At 36.8% G+C, this 24975-nt stretch overlaps 1 protein-coding gene across 1 annotated transcript in view; it reads left to right on the top strand.

Moving 5' to 3' along the window:
* Positions 1-24975, top strand: part of LOC141101163 (cadherin-7) — a 463705-nt gene that overhangs the window by 63341 nt on the left and 375389 nt on the right. The window contains exon 2 of the mRNA XM_073590022.1: positions 7841-8195. Coding sequence (XP_073446123.1) covers positions 7986-8195 — 210 coding nt within the window. The 5' untranslated portion in view covers positions 7841-7985. The remainder of the gene's footprint in view (positions 1-7840; positions 8196-24975) is intronic.

Here is a 24975-nt window from a genome sequence, read left to right as displayed (position 1 = left end):
CGGGAAGACTTTCGTGTCAGCTTCTGAGCGTGCTCGTGTCCTTCGGTGGGGTCACTCGTCCAAGTTGGCTGGTCACGCCGGCCAGAGAAAGACTCTGCAACTCATCTCCCAGTACTACTGGTGGCCTGCCATGGCTAAGGACATTCTGGAGTACATCACAGCCTGTCCTTCCTGTGCTCGTAACAAGAAGGCCAAGCATCTACCCGCAGGTAGGCTTCAGCCTCTTCCAATTCCATCTGCTCCCTGGCAACATATCTCGATGGACTTCATCACAGATCTCCCGATCTCATCTGGCTGTTCTGTGGTGTGGGTAGTGGTGGATCGCTTCTCTAAAATGGCTCACTTCATTCCACTACCCATTCTTCCAACTGCTCCTGAGTTGGCGGACCTGTTCATCCGGCACATCTTCCGTCTCCATGGTTTCCCTATCCACATCGTGTCCGACAGAGGAGTCCAGTTCACCTCAAGATTCTGGAAAGCAGTGTGTAAACTGGTAAGAATTGAACTTGATTTTCCTCAGTGTACAATCCCCAGTCCAATGGACAAGTGGAGAGGACAAATCAAATCCTGGCTGGATTCCTGCGTCACTTTGTCAACGCCCATCATGATGACTGGGTAGACTTACAGTCCTGGGCTGAATTTTCTTACAACAATCAAGTAAGTGAATCTTCTGGAAAGTCTCCCTTTCATTGTCTTCGGATTGCAACCCGGAATACCTCTTCCCATCTCTGAATCATCTGGCGTTCCAGCTGCCGATACTTTCTCCGAAGATTTTTCTAAGGTCTGGAGGGATACCAAAACTGCTTTGGAGAAAGCCTCCTAGCGTATGAAAAGGCATGCGGACAAGAGATGTTTAGATGCACCTATCTTTCGCCCCGGAGACAAGGTATGGCTCTCTTCTAAGTACATCCGGTTAAAGATGCCATCCTACAATTTGGGTCCCCGATTCATCGGACCATTTGAAATCTTGAGACAGATCAATCCAGTCTCATACAAGCTGAAGTTGCCCACTTCCCTATGTGTTCCTAACTCCTTTCATGTTTCTCTCCTCAAACCAGTAGTTTTGAGTCCCTTCTTTAAGGATCCGGGTACCACTCCTGACCCTGTCTCGGAGGATGATGTTTTTGAGGTAAAACATATCCTGGCCGTAAAAAAAGTAAGGGGTAAGACCTACTACCTGGTGGACTGGAAGGGTTTTGGTCCTGAGGAGAGATCTTGGGAGCCTAGGGAGAACATCCAGGCTCCTCTTCTCCTTAAACGTTTCTACGCAGGCTTGAAGAAGAGGGGGTGTAAAGAGGGGGATGCTGTTACACCCGGTCCCCGTCCTGGTGCTGCGCCCAGGTCTGCTGCTGTTACACCTAGCCCCCATCCTGGCGCTGCATCCAGCCCTGCCGCTGCTCTCCGTTCTGGGCACTCACCTTGACCCTCTCATGCTGCTGCTCAGCGTTCTGTCCTCCCTCCTGCCTCCTCCTCCTGGTGTCCTGTGAGGAGATCTGTAGCTAAGGCTATTAGGGCACGCCCGCCCGCTCTCTTGCCTTCTTAAAGGGGCAGCGTGCATTATTCAAAAAATCCAATCAACCAATGGCAGCGCACTGGCTGCTATGTCTGGCCTCTCCTCCATAGGGAGTGCACCGGAGCAACGAGTATCTATCATTGCTACATCCGGTTCTCATGCTAACCTGTCTGCGCTGCATCTGCAGTCTCAGTGCATTGTCTAATGCTCTCTGTTTCCACAGCATATCAGTATCATGTGTTACCTGGTTATATCAGCAACCATCTGGGCCTAAGCCATCCCATTTCACCTACAGCCATCTGAGTCCAAGGACTGTGTGAAGGTCACTGGAACCAACTCCTAGCCAACTAACCGGAGCCAGGACCCAGTGCATTGTGGACTCTGCTGTAAATTTTGTTATCCCTTTTGGTCCCGCTGGGACAGCTGCCACGTGTTCAGGGTCTAACTGGCGGTAGCACTTGTGTCCTCCGGGTATTCCATTCTGGCCCTGCCTGGGGGGCTTTACTACGGGTGCCCGGGGCTCACTAGTCAAGCTCCCTTCAGAGCCCCCTGGACCATGGTCCCGAGGTTCCACTTAAAAAATAAAAACGAATGTCAAATTCACCATCTCTGCCTCCGCTTCCATTCGTTACACTAGCATTTGTCCTGCTGAATTTGAATTACAGTTACACAGTTGCACATGTTTTCTTAATTCTTAAGGCACCAGAAAGCAAAGACAGCACTATAGAGCTGCAGGAAAAACTCAGTGTTAAATGCTATGCTTGCTTTCCACAGAGCAACTGTACTGAGTTTTTACATTTCTCGTGCAATGAGTTTTGTGAAACAGAAATTATATATATTTGCTTCAAATACAAAAGAAAATTCCCTAAAGTTTAGACATTAAAAGGGGTTGTCCAATACTAGGACAACCCCTTCTCGATTTGAATGCTTTTCTCCATTAAAATAAAAACACCTATACTTACCTCTGGTGCTGATGTCATTCCAGCCATGTCAGCGCTCAAATTCCCGGGGATCACAAGAGGTTGTTACATCACTTAAGCCCTGCATCCAGTTTGTTCTGGAGTTACTGTTCCTGCCATTGGATGTATAAGTACTCAAGAGGAAGTGAACTGCCATCCAAAGGTTGGACCGGTGATGCCAGTGCTGATTGGACACAGGATTCTCCTGACTGAACCTTACATGAGCCCCTGGAACGTGAGTGTTGATACCGCTGGAAGGGCACCAACACAGGAGATAAGTATATGTATTTTTATTTTAATGGAGACAAACATTCAGATTGAAAAAGGAGTTGTCCTAGTAGTGGTCAACCCCTTTAACTGCAACTGTCTCAAAAAGTGAGTAACATTCTTTATTTTTTTTGCATGTCTGTTTGACTAGTGAAATTCTACATCCATACATTAATATTAATTGCGCCACCTGTGAGAAATCTTGTTCTGAATTTCCAGTTTACTTGTTTATTACCATCATATTTTTGTGTTTTTCCTGACCTATAAACTGATAAAAATAAAGTGGTCTGCCTACACTAATAGCTTTCATTTGAACCATTCAGTTGAAATTAGAATATATGCCAGCCTGACCAGTTTCATTTGGGAGATGTTTGTCTACTTTCATTTTTGCCATCAATCTTCTAAATTGTCTTGTTTCTTGTGATTAACAGACATAAAACAGCGTTCACACAAATAAATTAATTGAACCTGGGTTAATTGAGTCGATATCCAACAACTGACTTCCAATAAACAGGTCAATCTGATATTTGGGTATTATGTTTCACCTGTTCTGAATCAATTGCACATCTCTGTATCTGGCCTGTAAAATATTTATCAGATAATTAGTGAGGAAATTAGATTTCCTTTAGTCTACTACTGAGACGCTAGATCAGCTGGATAATTCTTTCTTCCTTTGATTGGAATGACCTTATGCTTAAAATAGATTTTCACTGGAATTTCATAGTAAATAAGAAGTTAGAGCAACAGATAAAAATTATTAATTACGTGTTTGTTACTTACTGACATTTGTTTCCTTGCAGTGGCCAATTTTATAAAAGTGACAACAGCATGTGCAGGCATGATGGTAACATTTGCATTTGTTTCCCAGAAAGTGGTGGAAAACTAATTTTTAATATGTTCTATTAATAAGAATGTGACAGTTTCCTATCAGTTACTAAGAAACATTTTCATTGGTAACATTATGATAATGAGCATGCCCCAACTAAAAATAAGTACATTTATATTTCTGGAAGTAAGGCTGGTTTTCACACTTGCGTTTTTTGTGCTGTTTTTTAGCGCAAAAAAACACATGCTTTTTTTCCCCTATCTTTTACATGGGTGCGCATAGGTGCACATACACATGCGTTTGTACGCGTTTGTATGTGCATGCATTTTTTTGTAGTGTGCGCTTGGGCACACAAAATGCATCCTTTTGCATTTTTTGTGCGTCCGACTTGCCCCCCAAAAACGCACGCGCACGCAATGCGTTTTTTTACAGCAAAACACCCATTATAGTCTATGGGTGCGCATACATGTTTAAAAAACGCACCAAAACCCGCAAAAAACGCACACAAATGCATGATGCGTTTTTTTCATGCGTTTGTGTGCGCAAAAAATGCACAGCAAAAAAACGCAAGTGTGAAAGTAGCCTAAGAAAATTAACAGTCTCATTTTTAGCGTTTGCTTTAACTTTCTTGGTTTAAGCTTTAACTTTTGATTTACTAATTTATTCCCTTTATTTGGTGAAAATTGTTTTCAACACATACATCTCAGCTTTGTATCAACAGAACACTGAGCAGACTACATAGCAATATGAGTATTTCTCAATGGCATTTCATTGGCATTTTTTAATTGCCTTATAATGCAGATAGGTTTCCTAATTCATAGGAAGAGATTATTTGACATTAAAATGAGAAAATCTGTATTCTTAGAGGTTTATTTCTGCCCCTATGACCATAAAAAGAATATTCCTAATATCTAGTTATTTTCAATCAAACTATGGACTCCACTGAGACCATACAAGCCGACCATTCACAAATCAGATCTCTCAGTGGTAGCCTGGAGCTTATTGCGAGTTTCTAATTGGTAATAATAATTTTTTGTAAAAAAACAATTTTTTAATCAGCTGGGATGATTCAAAATTTGAGACACATTTAACTCCTTAAGAACCTGGGAATTTTTCATCTTTGTTCTTTCATTTTTTTTCCTTCCCTTGTTCGAAGAGCCGCAAGTTTTTTTTTTTATTTTTTCATTGAAGTAGTCATACGAGAGCCTGAGTTATTGCAAGATGAGATGTCATTGTGAATGATGCCTTTCATTTTACCATACAATATACTGGAAAATGTGAACAAAAATCCAAATGCTGGAAAATTGTGAAAATTCAGCCATTCTTTCTTTGGGTTTTGTTTTTATTGTAATCATTGTACAGAAAAAAATAACTTACAAGCTTGATTTTCCTGGTCTATATGTTTTCAGCAAAAGCAAAGTTATCCAGAATTGTTATTTATTACTTTCTTATTGTATTATTTTAGTTGTGATTAAAAATTCCGAAGTTTGTAAAAAGAAATCTTTCTGTTGCCATTTTATTAGACACATAACGTTTTTTTATCAATGAGGTTATCTGAGGGCTTACTTTTTTGTGCCCAGAGATGACATTTTTTGTATATCATTGTGATCACTTTTTATTGCATTTTTTGTTAAGCAGCTTTTATTGCATTTTTTGTTCTGATGAGTCAGAAATTGCACTTTCAGAAATGTTGTTTCCTCAGATTAGAGTCCAGTACAGTTTTCTAGTGAGTTGAGGCAGCAGACAAATGTTAATATCAATGGTTCAGGTGAGACTGTGGAATCAGTGCTTCATGATAGAATAACTGCAACACTATACACTATAGAGGAATAGAAGAAACAAGAATAGAATTCATTGAGCCAAGAATGCAGGATACAGTATGTAACTGTCATTTAAGCTTGTGAATATAAATTTTTAATTTTTGGTACTAACCACAATGTTTTTGCTGTATGGAGAGAGCTTATTCATTATGTCTGGATATATATTTCCCATAATAAAATATAAGGCAAAGGTGTTAATAGTATTTGGATGGATTGCTCCTGACACAATTTATGCAACTTTGAAGACCCTTGTAAACAGCACAAAAATATATTCAGATTGTGTAGTAGCTGCTAGACAAAAAAGGAGAGTGATGAAGTAATACCAGACCTGTGCAGTCCTAAACCAAAAAAGATGGATTAGGATGCGTTGATTGACAGGTGCTCAACAAGCAGTACATGAAAATTTGCCCTAAATTATTGGAAAAAGCATCTTTAATTTTTATATAGCGCTAAGATATTCTGCAGCACTTTACACAAATTATCATCACTGCCCCCAATGGGGCTCACAATCTAAATGCCCGATGAGTATGTCTTTGGAACGTAGGAGGAAACTCACACAAACACAGGGAGAACATACAAACTCCTTGCAAATGTTGTCCTTGGTGGGATTCAAACCCAGGACTCGAGGACAGAATGGCTGCAGTGCTATTCTCTGAGCCACTGTTACTTTTGTGATGCTGGCTGAGAGAATACGAGCAGTAAATCATGCTGTACTCATGGTAAAAATTAGAAAACTGAAGATGCTAATCAATAGTTTAGCACTATTTTACTATAAGTAGAAACCCTGAAGAATCTAAATGATATTTAATTAATGTATATTCAATTTGTAGTGCTTTTTTGTTACAATAAATTTACTATTTTATTATATGTAAATATAAATTAAACTTTACTAAACACCAAAAAAAAAATTCAGTGTATACAAATTTAAACCAAAAAAAGGCAGAAAACTCAATAGAACACGAGTTCAACATAATAAGAGCAACAACATCATCACCAAGTAAAAGGAAAAATACAAATATTGCCAAAAGTTCACAGTACTCCATCTTTAAAAACTGCAAAAAAACAACAAAGCGAGACAAATCTCAAAGTTTGTAAGAAGATTTTTCACTTCTTGTGAACTTTTTCAAATCATACTTCCTCCGCTGCTAGGATATTTGGATCTTAATGTGTTTTTATTCATAGAAAGAAAAGCCTACTCACATAAAATTTATTTCTAGTTGGTATTGAGTCAACTGGATTTACATATTTTGTGTAATAAAAGTACCAGAATATCAGTGAAAAGAAAGACCCTGCGACGGCACTAATAAAAAAAAAGTTGGTCTCAACAAGAAATTCCATTAACTTTTATGGTGCTATGATCCTACAATCATTAACCAATACTATCCTGCAATTTACTGCCTCATATCAGCCACAATAATTTGTTACGCATTACCAGGCCTCCACAGCTATCATTTGTGTGTATGCAATTCTCATGGAAAAGTTAACTTCAAATATTACAGAGAACAATTCTGCAGGAGTATATGTTAACAGCAAATGCATGCATTATTTTTCCCAAAACCTATCTTTGGACTAAAAGAAGTTTAAAATGTTAAAAACTTTTTAATTTGTCTAATAATAAAAAGCAGATTTATGTTAGAAATATGTTTTTCTATTTTTCAGTTCTCTGAAGGCAGCACTGCCATGTTTTAATCAACACATCTCCTAGCAAAAAAAATTGCATTAAAAAATGATTGAAATGTTGTATGTTTATTAAATTGTAACAATAAAATGTACTGTAATGCTCTCAAGGCAAAAAAGGAAGAGCAAAACACTCTTTAAATTAAAAAATGCAACACTTCATTAATGGAAACACTGAACGTTATGAGTCTTACAAAATGGCGACACCAACCATATTTTCTTACAAGGTTCAGAATTTTTTTTTTAATAGCTTAAATTTAAATATAAAAAACCTATGACATTTTAGCACCACTGTAAACTTACTTAACTGAAGAAGGTCAGGTTGCCAGGTCATTTTTGCCACAAACATTATTCAGTACATTGTTTACTTATATAGTATAGTGGATGAGATCAATATAATAATAATAATAATAATAATAATAATAATAATAATAAAAGCCAATATTGCTATGTCAATGAAAAAGTTAAAAATGTACAGCTCTGGGAAGAAAGAAATTAAAAAAGTGGCATAATGGAGAAGGGATTAAATGTATCTTTTGACATGGTGGTCTTCTTCTAATTCATTAACCATCCATCAAGTTCATTTTGTAATTATTCAAATGTGTAATGTACACAATAATTTAACCAAAGAGGGAAGCTTTTATTAGTCAGTACAGTAACATTTCTACATTAAGAATTTTTGTAGAGGTGCAAAAAAAAATTTGATAGTGCAGAGGTAACAGGAGAACTTTTCTGTTTTGACCAAGCCAAACTAACTTTATTCTCTCTTTTCCCATAGTTACTTAAGCACAGTTCTGTGGATATATACTTCAAGTAACTTTCAACCCTTAACAACTAAAGACTGTCTGGATCAAAGCAGGAATTTCAAGCATACATTTGGGAACAATTTCTTTTATTGTAATATTTTTAATAAAAGTGAGAAAATGAAGATGGGCAAACATGAAATGTGTCATTATCTTCAACTTATAGCTATTTTCTTCTGTCTGTCTGGAATAAGCCAAGCTGAACTCTCAATGTCTACATCAAAGCCGTATATACAGTCTGGAAAATCAAGGACAAAGCGGAGTTGGGTGTGGAACCAGTTTTTTGTGCTTGAGGAATATACTGGGACAGAACCTCTGTATGTTGGCAAGGTAAGTAATATACACGTATGCCCTGTTTGACCATATGTTATTGGACAGCTGGATATAATCATACAGCGTATATAAATAATAGTTAATATGATTCAGTAGAATCATTTTCAGGACTTATAAACTACTTGATTTCCTTTTAAAAGTAACCACTTGAATCCTAGATTTCTTTCAACGTGCACTGAAAACATACAAATACATACAAAAATAAAAATGTATGTATTTTTGAAAAAGAGCTGCCACCAAGTCAAAAGTGAGCAATTTTTGCTCTTATTTTATTGGAGATGCTACCTTGAGTATTATTTTTTGTGTATTTTTTATTAGTCTGCCATATGGTTCCAGAGATATTGGCTTTTATAGTTTGTTCCCATTTTTTCTTTTTAACCAAGGGGGCATTTCTCGTGGTATTCATGAAGAGGAGTCTAAAGACATGCCTCTAGATAATCTTATAAGTGGTACTCACTTGGAAAAAGTTATAGAAATGAGCACTGAATTTAAAGCCCCAAATCATTGGATATGAATGGCAGATTTAAAAAAACAAGCAAACAAAAAAAAATAATTTTTAAGGAGCTGTGGGATTAAATTACAAGAGACATGTAACTATCTAGATTCCAGTGTTCTTTTTATGCGACTTTTGGGCTATGCTATGATGAATCCCTTTGTCATGGATTCTTTTTGAGAGTGCTTATATCTAAAATTTCTATAGATTTCATACTATTAAAACTTGTCTGCTTATGCTGAATCTATGCAATTTTGTATTACTTCTCATATTTTTTGGACTATAAGATGCATCGGACCATAAGACACAACCCAAATTTTCAAAAGGAAAATAAGGAAAAAAATTAATGCATCAAATAGAGGTCTGTCTTACAGTCCAAATTCAGATTGCCGGGGGGAGAGGGTTATTCAGCGCTGGTGGAGCATGGTTACAGGACATGTTCAGTGGTCCGGCAATGATCTGACTCCTATCCCAGGCTGGTGCGGAAGATTTGTTTATGCTCGGTGGTGCAGGGGCACAGCTGACATTTTGCTAAAGCCCAGAAACTCCATACATCAATTGCTGCAATGTGGTGGCCTTTGGGAAAATGGCTGCTGGAGGCAGCGCATGCGCAGATTGAGATCTTTGTATTGTTGCCACACCTGCTGCACCAGCTTGGGATTTTGAGTCAGATCATTGCCCTGCAGCATCAGACCACTGAACACATCCTTTTCCCAGCCCAGGTTCTGCAGAATCGACTGATTCCTGCTGCCACCACACACCTGGTAAGTACATCAGAACTATAAGACGCACTCCCATTATCTCCAAAAATTTTGGGGAAAAAGGTGCATCTCATAGTATAAAAAATACGGTAATATGTAGTCCTTATGCAATATGTGAAAATTCAATTACTAAATAAGTAAATGGGTGATGATGAATACTGAAAAAAAAATAACCTTTGCGTTAAGCTTTTTAAATCTATCATTAATTTCCAGGTTCTCTAAGCCTTTTGCAATTGTCAACAGTAATTATCTTCTTTATAGATATTAAACTGTGGTCGTATTGTAAATCCACTGTTTTTATCTGTGAATATACTTTCTGTTATGCATTTGCGTTCCCCTCCAGTCTAGATTAAACCCTTATGAAATTTACAGGACTTTTCTTTTTAGCTATATCGTCTTTGGTTTGTAAGAGTAGTCTTCTAGTCTATTTTTCAAGTCTGTTTTTACTTGTAAAATTAGGAGGTTAAAGCTTAAATTTCAGTTAATTAGAAAGTAGTCCCTATTCTACATTTCTATATCTCCTCTGTCTTGGTGTACCTTAGATTTTTTTTTACAACATGCTTATAAGAAATTCCAGAACTCTGATTAAATTGCTGCAGCTATTTCTATGAAACAGAGCAAATTAAAACATTCAGAAGTACTACATGTGCTTCTAAATTTGGAGAGATTTTTAAAAGATAATTTTCAATTAATATATATGAAAATCAACAAGATAAGATTGGGAAATTATGAAAATTAGTATATATTAACCGCTTTGACACCTACCCTGTTTTCATCTTAATGACCAGACCAATTTTTACAATTCTGACCACTGGCACTTATGAGGTGATAATTCTGGAATGCTTCAACGGATGCTGGTGATTTTGTGAATGTTTTCTCAAGATATGTTGTACTTTATGATAGCAGTAAAATTTATCAGATATGACTTTCGTTTATTTGTAAAAAAAATGGAAATTTTGCAAAAATTTAGAAAATTTCACAATTTTCAAACTTTTAATTTTTTTGTCCTTAAGGCCGGGGTCACACTTGCGAGTGTGATGCCAGAAACTCACATGAGTCTCTGACATCAATACCTAGCACTGTTGCCAGCACTCGTACCGAAGTGTGCTGCTGCATGTATTTCTATGCAGCCACACTCTCCAGTCCCGAGTGCCGGGGCAGTGTCAGGTGTTGATGTGAGAGACTTGGGTAAGTTTCTCGCATTGTACTCACAAATCTGACCCCGGCCTAAATCAAAGAGTCATATTGCACAAAATAGTTAATAAACTACATTTCCCAATTTTCCACATGTCTAATTTACATCAGAACAATTTTGGACCAATTTTTGTTTGTTAGAAAGTTACAAGGGTTAAAAGTTGACCAGTGTTTTTTTATTTTGTCAACAATTTTTACAAAACCATTTTTTTAGGGACCATATCACATTTGAAGTCACTTTGGGGGGTGTATATGAAAGAAAATACCCAAAAGTGACACCATTCTAAAAACTGCACCCCTCAAAGTACTTAAAACCACATTCAAGAAGTTTATTAACTCTTCAGTTGCTTCACAGGAATTTTTGGAAAATTTTCCTTTAGACCTAAATTTGTTTTGCAATTTCTTCTGAGCTTACTGATATGCCATAAGTGGGGAAATACTACTATTTGGGAGCATGGCAGGGTTTTGAAGGGAAGGAGCACCATTTGACTTTTGGAATGCAAAATTTGATGGAATAATTAGCGGATGGCATGTTGCATTTGAAGAGTCCTTGATGTGCCTAAACAGTGATAAACCCCCACAGGTGAAAAGCATTTTGGAAACTAGACCCCTTTGGGACCTTATCTAGATGTGTATTGAGCACCTTGAACCCCCAGGTGCTTCACAGGAGTTTATAACGTTAAGCCATGAAAATAAATAAAATCACATTTTTCCACCAAAAATCTTTTTAAGCTGCAAATTTTGTAATTCTACAAGAGCAAAAGGAGAATATGGACCCATGAATTTTTTGTGCAATTTCTCCTGAGTTTATTGATACCCATATGTGGTCAAAATATTGCTTTTGAGGCACAGTGCAAAGCTCAGAAGGGAAGTAGCACCATATTACAGTGCAGATTTTGCTGCACTTGATTGAGGGTGCCATGTTACATTGACAGAGCCCCTGAGATGCCAAAACAGCAGAAGCCTCCATAAGTGAAAACCATTTCACCAATTAAACCTCTCAATGAATTCATCTAGGTGTGAAGTGAATATATTGCACCACAGGTGTGCCACAAACTTTTATACCATTAAGCAGTGAAGAAAAAATAATTTACATTTATATCATGAAAATTGTGTGCAAGCCCCAAGTTTTACATTTTCACACTGGGAAATGGGTAAAAATGGCACCAGAATTTGTCCCACAATTTCTGCTGAATGTAGAAATACCCCATATGTTGCTGTACAGTACTACTTTGCCATACGGAAGAACTCAGGAGGAATGGAGCACTATTTGCCTCCTGGAGCGCAGATTTTCCTAGACTAGCTTGTGGATTCCGTATAAAGAGGCCCTAATTGCTAGAAAAGAAGAATCCCCTAAAGTAACCCCATTTTTTAAATTATAACCCTTTGGGAATTAATCTACATATGTGGTGATGACTTTGACTCCATGGGTGTTTTCCAGAAACAGGCAGCAGTGGATGTTGCACTCATCAAAGTGACCAATGACCTTCTGACAGCAAAACGTAATGGTCACCACTCTCTGCTCATTCTTCTTGACCTATCTGCAGCTTTCGATACTGTTGACCACCATCTCCTACTCTCTAGGCTCCAGTCACTAGGCATTAAGGACACTGCTCTCTCCTGGTTCTCTTCCTATCTCTCTGACCGCTCCTTCAGTGTTTTTTTCTCTGGCAGGATAAATGTGCATGTTGAGCCTTACTGAAATCTTTGGGAGGCAGAATGAAAAACTCAACAGCATGTGAAGAATTCATTTTATTTTTATGCCGTTCCTCGTGTAGTATAAGTGGTTAGGTGACTTTATTCTACAGGTCAGTGCAATTTCAATTATACCAAATTTACATCGGATTTTTTGTTTGTTTACTGTCACACACTAGAAGACGCTTTTTATTGCGAAACATTTTTTGTATCCCCATATTTTGAGAGCTTTAATTTTTTTATATTTTGGCCGACAGAGTTATGTGAGGGCTTGTTTTTTGCAGAACGAGCTGTCGTTTCTAATGGTACCATTTTCGGGCACATGACATTTTTTGATCGCTTTCCAATCCGATTTTTGTGAGACAAGTGAACATAAACAAGCAATTCAGGAATTGCTTTTTTTTATACCGTTCCGTGTGTGGTAAAATTAGTAAGGCAGCTTTATTCTTCGGGTCAGTACGATTACAGTGACACCACATTTATATTTTTTTTAGGTTTTGACACTTTTACACAATAAAAACTATTTTATAGAAAAAATTATTTTTGCATCACTTTATTCTGAGAGCCATTGGGAAAATGGCCATATGGTGGCTTGTTGTTTGCGGGACAAGATGACGTTTTCAGTGGTACCATTTTTATTTACATATTTCTTTTTAATTGTGTTTTATTGCACTTCTTGTTTGGCGGTATGATAAAGCATTGTTTTTTTGCCTTGTTTCATTGAAGGTGTTCACTGAAGGGGTTAATTAGTGGGAAAGTTTTATAGAGCAGGTTGTTATGGATGCGACCATATCAAGTATGTGTACTTTTATTGTTTGTATTTATTTACATAAATTAATGTATTTAATGGAAAACTATTTTTTTTTTTCATTATTTTGGGATTTTTAAAAAAATATTTTTACATTTTATAATATTTTTTTAATTTGTCAAAGTATGGGACATCAGTATATAATATCAGATCACTGATCTGACACTGCACTGCAGAATATCAGATCAGCTCTCAGGAGGCGCTCACAAGCCACCCTCCCTGCAGAACTCGTAAGGACCCCGCAGCCATCTTAGAGCTGGGGGTCTCCATGGAGACCACCAGAACAATGCAATCACATCGCTATGTCCTGTTGGGAGCATGCAGGGAGTCCCTCTCCCTGTACAATGCTTCTATATGTCAGTGACAGTGGCATGAAAGGGGATAAATGCTCATGATTGGTGTTAGCCCCCATCATTGGCATTGCTACGGGGTGTCAGCTGTCACAGCTGTCCCAGCTGACACCTGCGCGTGATCACCGTGGTGCTCAGCATGAGTGGAGTGCGATTGTGCACCTGTACTAGTACAGCTGGGGCAGAAATGCAGTTCCTGCAGAGTAGTACTAGTATGGCAAAGGTCATGAATAGTGCAGTAAACCTAATAGTGAATGGCACCAAATAAGTTCAATTTCATATTTCTTAGCCAATATAGTTATTTATTTTGGGCAAGTTTTGCTTATTGAACCTAATAATCCTCAATTATGTTTATAAAAATAAAAAAAATTTTTAGCAGCTATATCATGAAACTATCATAGAATATTATATTAAACGAGATATTTTAAACTTCATGCGTGTGTTAAATGGAGTGATACAAATTTGACCTTAATAACCAGGCTACATTTTAGAAATCTGACCTGTGTCACTTTATGTACAGTAGTTATTACTCTGGAACTTTTCAACAGATTAAAGTGATTCTCAGAAAGTTTTTTTCGTGACATATTGCACTTCGTGTTAGTGGTAAAATTTGTTCAATATGACTTGCGCCTATTTGTGAAAATATTGCAATTTTGGAATACATTTAGAAAAAAATGCAATTTTTAAACTTTTATTATCTATATCCTTAAGCCAATTAGTCATGCTGTACAAAATAATTAATACATAATATTTCCCTTATATCTGCTTTTCATTTTTATCATTTTTCAAATGTCATTTTATTTGGTTAGGATGTTAGGGTAAAAGTTTAGCAACAATTTCTAATTTTTTCATCAAATTTAAGAAACATCTTTCTTTAGAGACGTATTCAGATTTAAATAGACTTTGAAGGGCCTACATTTTGGAACTCACCAAAAGTGATACCATTTTAAAAAACTGGACCCCTCATATACTTTAAAACTGTTGGCAGGAATTTTTTAACCCTTCAGGTTTAACCCAGAATTTAATGCAAAGTAGAATGAAAACAAATATATTAACAGTTTAAGTGCAGTGATATCCCACATGTAGGCAAAAAGTTCTGTTTTAACAAATGACAAGTCTCAAAACAGAGGGAGCAATATTTGAACTTTGAACACAAATTTGGCTGAAAGAGATTGCGGTTACCATGTCACATTTGCAGGATGCCTAAGGTGCCTAATAAGCAGAAACCCCCCACAAGTGACCTAATTTTTGAAACTATACCCCTCAAGGATTTTACCCAGGGGCATAGTGAGCATTTTGAACCTACAGGTAGTACACAGACTTTGATAACATTAGGTTGTTGTTCTAAAGATGTCATCATATCATCATAAATTTTTTTAAATACTTTTGAACAAATCCCTAAGCCTAACTCTAAGCCTTATTTTAAAGGCAAAAAATAAAAAAAAACTAAAAATTTAATATGACAAAGGGATGACATGGTTGGGGGAAATCAAAGGGGTAATTAGCAGCTTGAGGAAGGGCTTATTGAAAATTGATTCCTTTTTATCAGACAGTACAGCACTTTGGATGTAGTGTATATCTCTTCTCTCCCAGAACAACTACAAGGGAGAGAAGAGACAAGTGAGAGAAGAGGGAGGCACAGCCAAAGTCCTGCCATATTTACCAAATATTCTGCTTTTAATCACTGTGATAGGATATATCAATGTAATTAAAAGTCTGAAGCCAATAGAAAAAATTCCTGCTGTTTCCAAGTGTTGGACGGCAGATCTCAGCAGGCGCACAATGCTTGCGCCCGCCATTTTACTTCATGAAGTGGAGGAGGGCCAGGGATTGGCATCACTAGTACAGAGGTACCATGGGAGGCTTGGGGACACCATTTCTCTCTCCTATAACATGTTAGATCTTGTCAGAGGAGAGAGAAATATTTACACCAGGTCTTACTTTTTTATATTATCGGCGTTATTCATTGATCACGTGATCGGAGACTGAAAAAAATGGCCCTGATCATGTTCTTTGGGGTCTCGGCTAACCCCAGTAGCTGAAAACCCAGAGATTTTTCAACTCTGGGGGTTCTATTTTTTTATTTTTGATCGCCATTTTAAAATGACAAAGAGGGAATAAGTTCTCTTAACAGCCACCGTTTTTATGCATATTGACGGTGGTTAAGGAGTTAATTTAACATTATACAAATGCAAACACAACTTTTTTTACATTTATTAAAACTGTGTATTCTACATTGATAATGTCAGGAAGATTTTCAAAGAAATTTGATTACAGTAGTTTACTTAGTTTGAATTTGATACTGTATTGCTTAAAAACATATTATATATAGATACGTACACAAGGTACACATGATTGAACACACAATGTATATTGTTATTTACATCTTGTCTGGAACATACCTTGTCTAAACATGTCTATCTCATTTTCATATCTTAATCCGAGTCATTCCCTGAAATGTGTCTATTTGTGTATTTATGTAGCACTTTTTATTCAGTGCTTTCTCTGCCATGATTTTATTTCATATTTTCTTTAAAACTATGTGTTGTTTAGAAAATGTTGTGGTTTTGCCTCATGATACCATACAATTGCCGGTCTGTCAGTCTTCCAGGTTCAATGGTATTGAATACACCTTCTGTATCATTTTTATTCATGTTTGAGACATAACATTCCTGTTTAAGCTTAATATTATGTCTCTCTATGTATTAATGATTTGTAATTCAAAGTATTTTAAATTTCTTAGGAATATGCTAATATTGATGTGCTTATGGTTTCATGAAGATACAACTAAGTTTGATAATTCTTGGTGGAAAAAAGGATTATTAATCCTTATGCCGCATATTAATAAAACAGGGCAATGTAATCCTCAATGCTTCAAGGATAACATTTAGCACTGTGTAAATATCATACATTTAAGTGATACTAGATACTAGCTTCCTAGCTCCATTCTCCTTGCATTCAGTATGCACAGTAAATGCTTTTTCTACAATAATTTCATAGAAAACATTTGTAGAAATGCATGTTATTTAATGACACTGTATACCAGATTCACTGAGGTCAAGTAAGTGGCAATTGATGCTTCCAGTTCCAGGATTTTCTATAAGAAAGCAAAGATTGATGCTCCTATATTCAGGATCCTTGCTCTGAGGCACTCACTTAACATATCTGGGTCTATAAATAAAAGTATAATTTCAATCCTCAGTGAACTATTTACCATTAAAAATAAAGTAGTTACATTTACAATGCCTCAATTTCCTATCATTTTCATGATTGAGGAAAAAGTTAGTCAGTCATCACACTACATCTAAAAACATCTCCACAATCTGACCTTTTCTCACAATTGAAACTGAGAAACTCTGTCACTTTCATTCTCATCTGGACTATTTCAACTCTCTACAGATTAGTATCTTACCAAACTTTCTACTCTTCAATCCATACTGAATGAGGTAGATAGGATTAAATTTCTGTCCAGCCACTACACCGATGCTTCTACCTTGTACCAGTCATTACACTGGTTACCCATCCACTACAGACTATAAAATAAATCTCCCTTACTGCTATCTTCCTACACATGCTTTCCCAACTGCAACTAATCTAAGACTAACATACTCCACAATCCGATTCTCCCACTTCCACCTCTAAGACATCGCTCATGTTGTGCCATATTTCAAGATTGCATGTTCCCAGTCGAGTCAATTAATATCTACCCCTCCATATTTTTAGGCGTGCTTTAAGATAAATTTGTTTTGATAGGCTTATCACCTCACTTCACTGTTGTAACTCTATTCCTTGTTTCCTCTTCTAATTTTTAGTTTCCTAAAGATCTGAGCCCTCTTATTTATCTGTCTCCACATCTTCCATGCATTCAATTGCACTTAGTAACTGTACTTATACAGATACTGGCAAATGAATGGCTCATACAGCTCTCTATTATGATCCCTATTTACTATAATGATAGTCCACACATGACAAGCATGTTCTCTCTGTTGTGTCCACCGCATTTATTTATAGACTGTCAGCTTGCGAGCAGATTCCTCACTTCTTCTGTAACTCTTAAACCTTGGGTTACTTTGTAATGTCTTTATTGTCTGTACACGGTTTCCTCAATTGTAAATATGTTCAGTGGTTAGAATTGCAATGGTGCAGTGCTGGGGTCATGGGTTCAAACCCCACCAAGAACAACATCTGCAAGGAGTTTGTATGTTCTCTCCCTGATTGTGTGGGTTTCCTCCGGGATTTCTAGTTTCCTACCACACTCAAAAGACATACTGATAGGGAATTTAGATTGTGAGACCCAATGGGGACAGTGATAATAATGTCTGTAAATTGCTGTGGAATAAGATAGTGCTATACAAGCAAAAGCATAATAATAATAATGCTTTATAAATACAATATTGTTAATATTAGTGTTGTTGCAAAGGCACTGTGAAGCTAAGGTAACCATTTAGTATAAATCTTCAGTTAATGGATCTTGTTTGTAGGAATTTGGTAGAAATGAATTTTGTGGTTAATTGTATTTAAATTTAAATTTTCAAGTTTTGATTGGATTTCAAGTAGAATATGCAGATATAAATATACTGGCATGGCTTTGTATACACTCATTTTAAATATAATTGTACATAATGAATCCACTTGTGCTGTTTGAGCTATTTTACATTTCCCATCATTTTATAACTCACATTTCATTTAACATTTTTAATAGGCATATTACTTCCTTTACATATAGATCAGTGGTAAATCATATTAAACCAGTATTGTTAAATTTCACATCGTCATCTGCTAACTTTAATGCAGCATACAAATAACTTTTCCAGTCGATCTTGTCATCTCCATTTGCCGCAATATAAACCGATTATTATTTGGTCTAATAGTTTTATTATAGGAGTAGTATTCTTGCAAATGGGCTCATTACATTCCTAATTAAACAAAGTGAACATTTCTAAGAATACTTTTGCTAATTTGAAGTCCATTTTAAAAAAACTTCAGCTTGAAGAAAAATTCATTTTACAGTTAAAAGCAAAGGGCTATTAACAGGACATTTTCTCACTAACACAACTAAATCTACAATTTTAGCTTCCATTATTTTAATTGTACTAGGGATAAAAAACTTTTAACATACCAGGTCACAATTATAAAGAAAATCAGTAATATTTCTCTTGTAATAATATTCTACTATAGATCTATGAAACTTCACATAAACATTTCACAAAGCATCCAATAAAGACTTTCATTTAAAGTAAAGGTGAGTCTTCAATCAGTAGCACTAATATGAATGGAATTGATTATAGCTGCCAATATATAATGTCTCATGACACGTAAAAAAACAGATGTGTCCAACCTGCAGTTCACTTTATAAAAAAGTCAGCTGTTAAGTGTAATTTTTAGTGCTATCATATTATGTTTATTAATTTTACATCCTTTTCAGAGAGAGAAAAGCTTCAACTCACTGAAGCAAAGAGTAAACTGATCCTGGATTACTTTGGCCAACCCTAGCGAGAAAATACGAAGTAGCAAAGTTTAACTTGACAAATAACGCGCCATCTTAAAAATTCAGTTAATTTAATATTAGAGATGAGCGAATATTTCAATATTCAGTTTGGATTATGATCTCCGCATTTGCAATAAACTGTGTTCCAAATTATTATGCAAAAAGAGTTTAGGAGTGATAAGGTTAGAATTGATGGTGATGTGTGTCAGGGCTCTTTACATCGCTGAAAGCAATTGCAGATACCTGTGCACATTAGTTTGGCAGGTGTGTCCAAATAAAGGCAAGACTACTTAAGAAGGCTATTCCACATTATTAAGCTGCCTACATTTTTTGCCAAAATGGGAATGAAAAAGGATGTGTCGGCTGCTGATAAGCAACAAATAGTGGAGTATTTAGGTCAAGGCATGACTACAATCAATATTGCCAAGACACTTCATCGTGATCATCGCACAATCAAGAAGTATGTAGCTGATTCCCAGCACACATGTGTGCGTGCTGATAAGGAAAAATTGAGGACTCTTTCCAACAGGCAATTGCGTCAGGTTAAAAGAGCAGCTTCAAAAATGCCTTTTCATAGCAGCAGACAAGTTTTTGAAGTTGCTGGTGCCTCCAATGTCCCCCGAACAACAAGATGCAGGGTCCTTCAGAGGTTTGCAGCTGTGCATAAGCCATCCTGTCGACCACCTCTATCCACTGCACACAAGCAGAAACGGCTCCAGTGGGCCAAATGATACATGAAGACTGACTTCCAAATTGTTTTGTTCACCGATGAGTGCCGTGCAACGCTCGATGGTCCAGATGGATAGAGTGGAGGATGGCTGGTTGATGGACACCCCATGAAAACAAGGCTAAGGCGCCAACAAGGAGGTGGAGTAATGTTTTGGACAGGAATTATGGGGAGAGAGATTGTCGGCCCCTTTAGGATCCCTGAAGGGGTAAAGATGAACTCCATAATATACGTGGAGTTTCTAAAACAGCACTTCCTGCCATGGTTCAAGAGGAAGAACCGTGCTTTCTGCTTGAAGATCATTTTAATGCATGATAATGCACTGTCTCATGCTGCAAATAACACATCTGCATCTCTGGCTGCTATGGGCATAAAAGAGGACAAACTTATGGTGTGGCCACCATCTTCCCCTGACCTCAAACCCATTGAGAACCTCTGGAGCATCATCAAAAGGAGTGTCTATGATGGCGGGAGGCAGTTCACATCTAAGCAACAGCTCTGGGAGGGTATTCTGTCCCCATGCAAAACAATTGAAGCACAAACCATCCGAAAACTGACAAATTCAATGGACGAGAGAGTTCAGAAGCTTCTTTCGAACAAGGGGTCCTATGTGCAAATGTAACATCACCTAGAATGAAGTTTTGACTTGAAAACTGTTTGATTTCATTTCATAATAAGCTGATAATGCTTATAATTTCACAATTGACCATTTTTTTGTTCAAAATAAAAATGAAAAGGTTGAAAACTCTGCTGTGCATAATAATTTGGAACATGCATTTTGAGTGTTTCTTATTTTTAAAAATATACTGTTTTCATAGGCAGTTTGTTCAAAAACATTGCAATTATACGAGAATATTAGATGACTGGAAAATAACAATGACTGCAATTCATATAGGTAATTTAGAGAAAATATGAGGAAATATTTTTTGCATAATAATTTGGAACACAGTGTATTTGCCAAAACACAGCCTCACGTCATTGGAGTCAGTGGTAGTAGAGATGAGCGAATATGTTCGGAAACTATCATCAAACATAAAATCAACACAAATATGGCAAGAATATGGCACATTCAGATTCAGCAATCATTTTCTGAATACATTCTCTCATCTCTGTTTAACCTTACACAAGTGATTGATTAATTGCAGGACAGACATTAAATTACACTTTTTTGCCATGTAATATCCCAGTGCTTTGTTGTCTATGTTAAGTGGAATCTGTCCTTAGGTTTTGCTTTGGAATCTGATAGTAGCATGATGTAGAGACCAAGGCAGATTCCAGAGATTTGCCATTTATTGGTTCGCTTGCTGTAGTTTTGATAGAATGCTGTTTTGCCTGATGTACATGTAGCAGAGCTAAGTACATGTAACAGAGCTAAATCATTTGATCTGTGCATAACCCCACCCACCTCACTAACTGGCAGCTTCCTGTGCATGTTGTACATTATCAGCAAGCTGCCTATTAGTCGTGGTGGTAGGTTACACAGATAGGCCTTCTGGTCTGTTCAATGCATTGTCAGGCAGTGATAATCTCCTGCTGATAAAACACTTGTTGTATTGATAGCACAGCCTATGAAATGATACACCCTGTAATCAGGCTCTCAATGGCTACATTATGCTTCTCTCAGCTTACACAGCAAAAACCTGCTGACAGATTTTCTTTATGGTAAATTTGATTACATCTGTGGGAGGTTGATGCTTGAACACATACACACTTTTTATGTTTTTTTATGAAGAAATTGCCACTTCCAATTGTTTTAATTTGAATATGGCCTTTTGCTTGCAGCTTTTTAAACTTTTATACTTTAGGACAGAGCGGAATATCCTACCTTTGTTGATAAATACTTAAACCTTGTGCCCATTATCAAGCATAAAATAGAGATCTCATGTGGCAGAACTGAAATTTAACATACGCAGGTTAGAATTTTATTGTAACTGTTTAAAAGTAGAAACGTAACCGATAATTCAATTATCTTTGATGCCAAGAGGGCTTGGGAGGAATCACAAGAAAGTTCACTTCTCAGTTTTCATTTTCATTTATAGAACAGTAGCTACAAACAGTCTATCTCTCACACAGAGAAAAGAAAATAAGAATGAATATGGGCTGTTCGGATTTTGATATGCAATACAAGATGCAACAGTAACCGTCTGAGCGCACAATGTAAAGATTTTCAAAGATCTGACTCTAGACATAATTATCAAAGTCATTCAAGGTTGGTAAAATTCAGCAATAAGAACCATTCCTGATCTAGACCTTTTACTATAATCATAGGTCAGTGAACCAGTGCAATACTATGCTGCTGTATTACTGTTTCAAAGCATTTGAGTTTCTTAAAAGTGTTTTTAATATTTTTTTCTTTCATTTTGATAACTGTTATTTGCCATATATTTTTACGATGCTGTAATGAAAGTATACTATTATAATTGTAGACAGTGACATTACAAGCTGGATATTGCATGGACTAGCAAAAATACCACTAGGGTCAAACAGATAAAGGACAGAACCCTAATAACCAATATCAAACTATTTTTCCCTTCATTTTATCAAGTTTTACCACAAAGGTATACAGGTGCATCTCACATAATTAGAATATCATCAAAATGTTAATTTATTTCAGTTCTTCAATACAAAAAGTGAAACTCATATATTATAGAGCCATTACACACAGAGTGATCTATTTCAAGTGGTTATTTCTGTTAATGTTGATGATTATGGCTTACAGCCAATGAAAACCCATAAGCCATTATCTCAGTAAATTAGAATACTTTATAACACCAGCTTGCAAAAATGATTTGAAAACTGAATTGTTGGCCTGCTGAAATGTATGTTCAGTAAATGCACTCAGTACTTGGTCAGGGCTCTTTTGGCATCAATTACTGTATTAATGTGGTGTGGGCATGGAGGCGATCAGCCTGTGGCACTGCTAAGGTGTTATGGAAGCTCAGGTTGCTTTGATAGCAGCCTTCAGCTTGTCTACATTGTTGGGTCCAGTGTCTCTCTTCTTCCTCTTGACAATACCCCATAGATTCACCATGGGGTTAAAGTCAGGCGAGTTTGCTGGCCAATCAAGCACAGTAATACTGTTGTTTTTAAACCAGGAATTTGTTCTTTTGGCAGTGTGGACAGGGGCCAAGTCCTGCTGGAGAATTAAATGTCCATCTCCAATAAACTTTTTTTGCAGAGGGAAGCATGAAGTGCTCTAAAATTTCGTAGTAAATGGCTGCGCTGACTTTGGTCTTGATAAAATGCAGTGGACCTACACCAACAGATGACATATATTATTTGTAACAGGGGAAAGTTTTTAATTTTTATACATTTTTTAAAACTTTTTTTTCCACTTTATTTTTTAGTCTCCGTAGGAGACTGGAACCTCCGATCATCTGTACACTTATACTGCATGCTGCAATACCACAACATTCTGTATATCCTGTAAATCAAGGTCATCTATGAAGCTCAGCTTGAGTGTGAGCTTTACAGGAATACCAAGAAGTCAACAATATAATTTGTGGTGAGGGGATAAAGGTGTTCACTTTTGGATAGGATACTAATGTCAGATCGATGGGAGTCCAATACTCCCATGGTTATCTGCTAACAACTCAGTTGGGTGAGATGGAATTATTGAACGAAGCTGTACCACACAGCTCCATTTCATATGTAGCGGTCATTGCCGAGTACTGCAGATCAGCTCTTATTCACAGTGCCAAGTGTAGTTCATTTACATCAAAAGATGTGAGAATTCTTTTAAGTACTAGCAGATGCCTTTTTCATTTGGACCCTACTTTAAAGAACTCCCATAAAAGGTTTCATCATCTTAATACATTGCAATCATCATGTAAATTAGCACTGTGTACTTACAATTGGTCATTAAGCCTTTCTAGGCAGTTAATTCTTTTCTTTTCTCTGCTCTATGCAGAAATAGGAAGTTACTTGTACCTGCATTTATCATCCCCTTCTTCATCTCCTGACCCATCTGCTCCCTCCTCCACCTGTGAGGGACTTTTGCAGTGACTTATGACTCGTACATCGAAAGTTGACCTCCTACTTCTACATAGAGATTAGAAGGATTCAGATAGTCAGTTTTTAATCATAACAGGTCATAGACCTAATGGAAAACAGATGAGTTTGCTGAATAGAAGAAATAAGATTCTACATCTGTGCAAGAAAAGGAAAAATGATATCTACAGAATGGGAGGAATATAATTAAGCAATAGCACATGTGAAAAAGGCAACAGCAAAAAGGCAAACACAGTTCTAGGATGTATTAAGAGAAGCAGAGTCTAGATCACATGAAGTAATTATTCCTTTCCACTCATCATTGGTCAGACCTCATCTGTAATGCTGTGTCCAGTTCTGGGTACCACATTTTAATGTTTAAAGGGTCTGGGAATGTTTAGCTTGCAAAAAAGAAGGCTAAGAGGAAACTTAATAGCTGGCTACAAATATCTGAAGGGATGTCACAGTGTAAAGGTATCACCCTTATTCTCATTTGTACATGGAAACGAGAAGCAATGGAATGAAACTGAAAGGGATAAGACACAGATTAGATATTAGAAAAAACTTTTTGACAGTGAATGCAATCAATGAGTGGAGCAGGCTGCCGGGAGAGGTGGTGAGCTCTCCTTCAATGGACGTCTTCACAGGCTGCACAGACATTTGTCTGAGATAGTTTAGTGAATTTTGCATTGAGCAGAGGGTTGGACTTGATAACCCTGGAGGTAATTTCCAATGCTAATATTCTTTGGTTCTATGATTCTATGATTCTTGAAGGGCAAAATAAGCAATAGTAAGTACACAGTGCTATATAATATGGGAATTGCAATATATTAAGAGGATACAAATTTTGGTGGGAGTGCTTCTTTAGGTTTTTAAGAATTAGCACCTGTGTTTAGCATCTCTGTTCTGCTATTTTTCATTCAGTGGCTTATCATTTGAAATGCTTGACTAACGCCATTAATCGTCTTAACTTTGGAAAAGTAGAAGCAGAATTATGCTTATTTGCTACTGATATTGTTCATTACAGTTTGGCCATTTCTGTAATCAATTTTTATACTTAAAAATCGAGAGCCTTGAAAGTTGTTTTCATGGTAGATAATCCACTGACCAAGGCCATTGTACTGATACTTACATCAGTAAAACTCTTCCTATAGACCAATATATGATCGTCTATATAACGTTTTTTGTGAATTAATGCGATACATATTTTGAAGGCTAGAACGTCTGTAGATTCTCACTTAGGCCTCTTTCACACTTCAGTTTTTTGCACC

Source organism: Dendrobates tinctorius, unplaced genomic scaffold, assembly GCF_039654945.1.
Source record: "Dendrobates tinctorius isolate UK_male_01 unplaced genomic scaffold, ASM3965494v1 ptg000115l, whole genome shotgun sequence".
Taxonomy (NCBI): domain Eukaryota; kingdom Metazoa; phylum Chordata; class Amphibia; order Anura; family Dendrobatidae; genus Dendrobates; species Dendrobates tinctorius.
The sequence above is the reverse complement of the archived record's forward strand: the minus strand, read 5'-3'. Positions and strand labels throughout refer to the sequence as shown.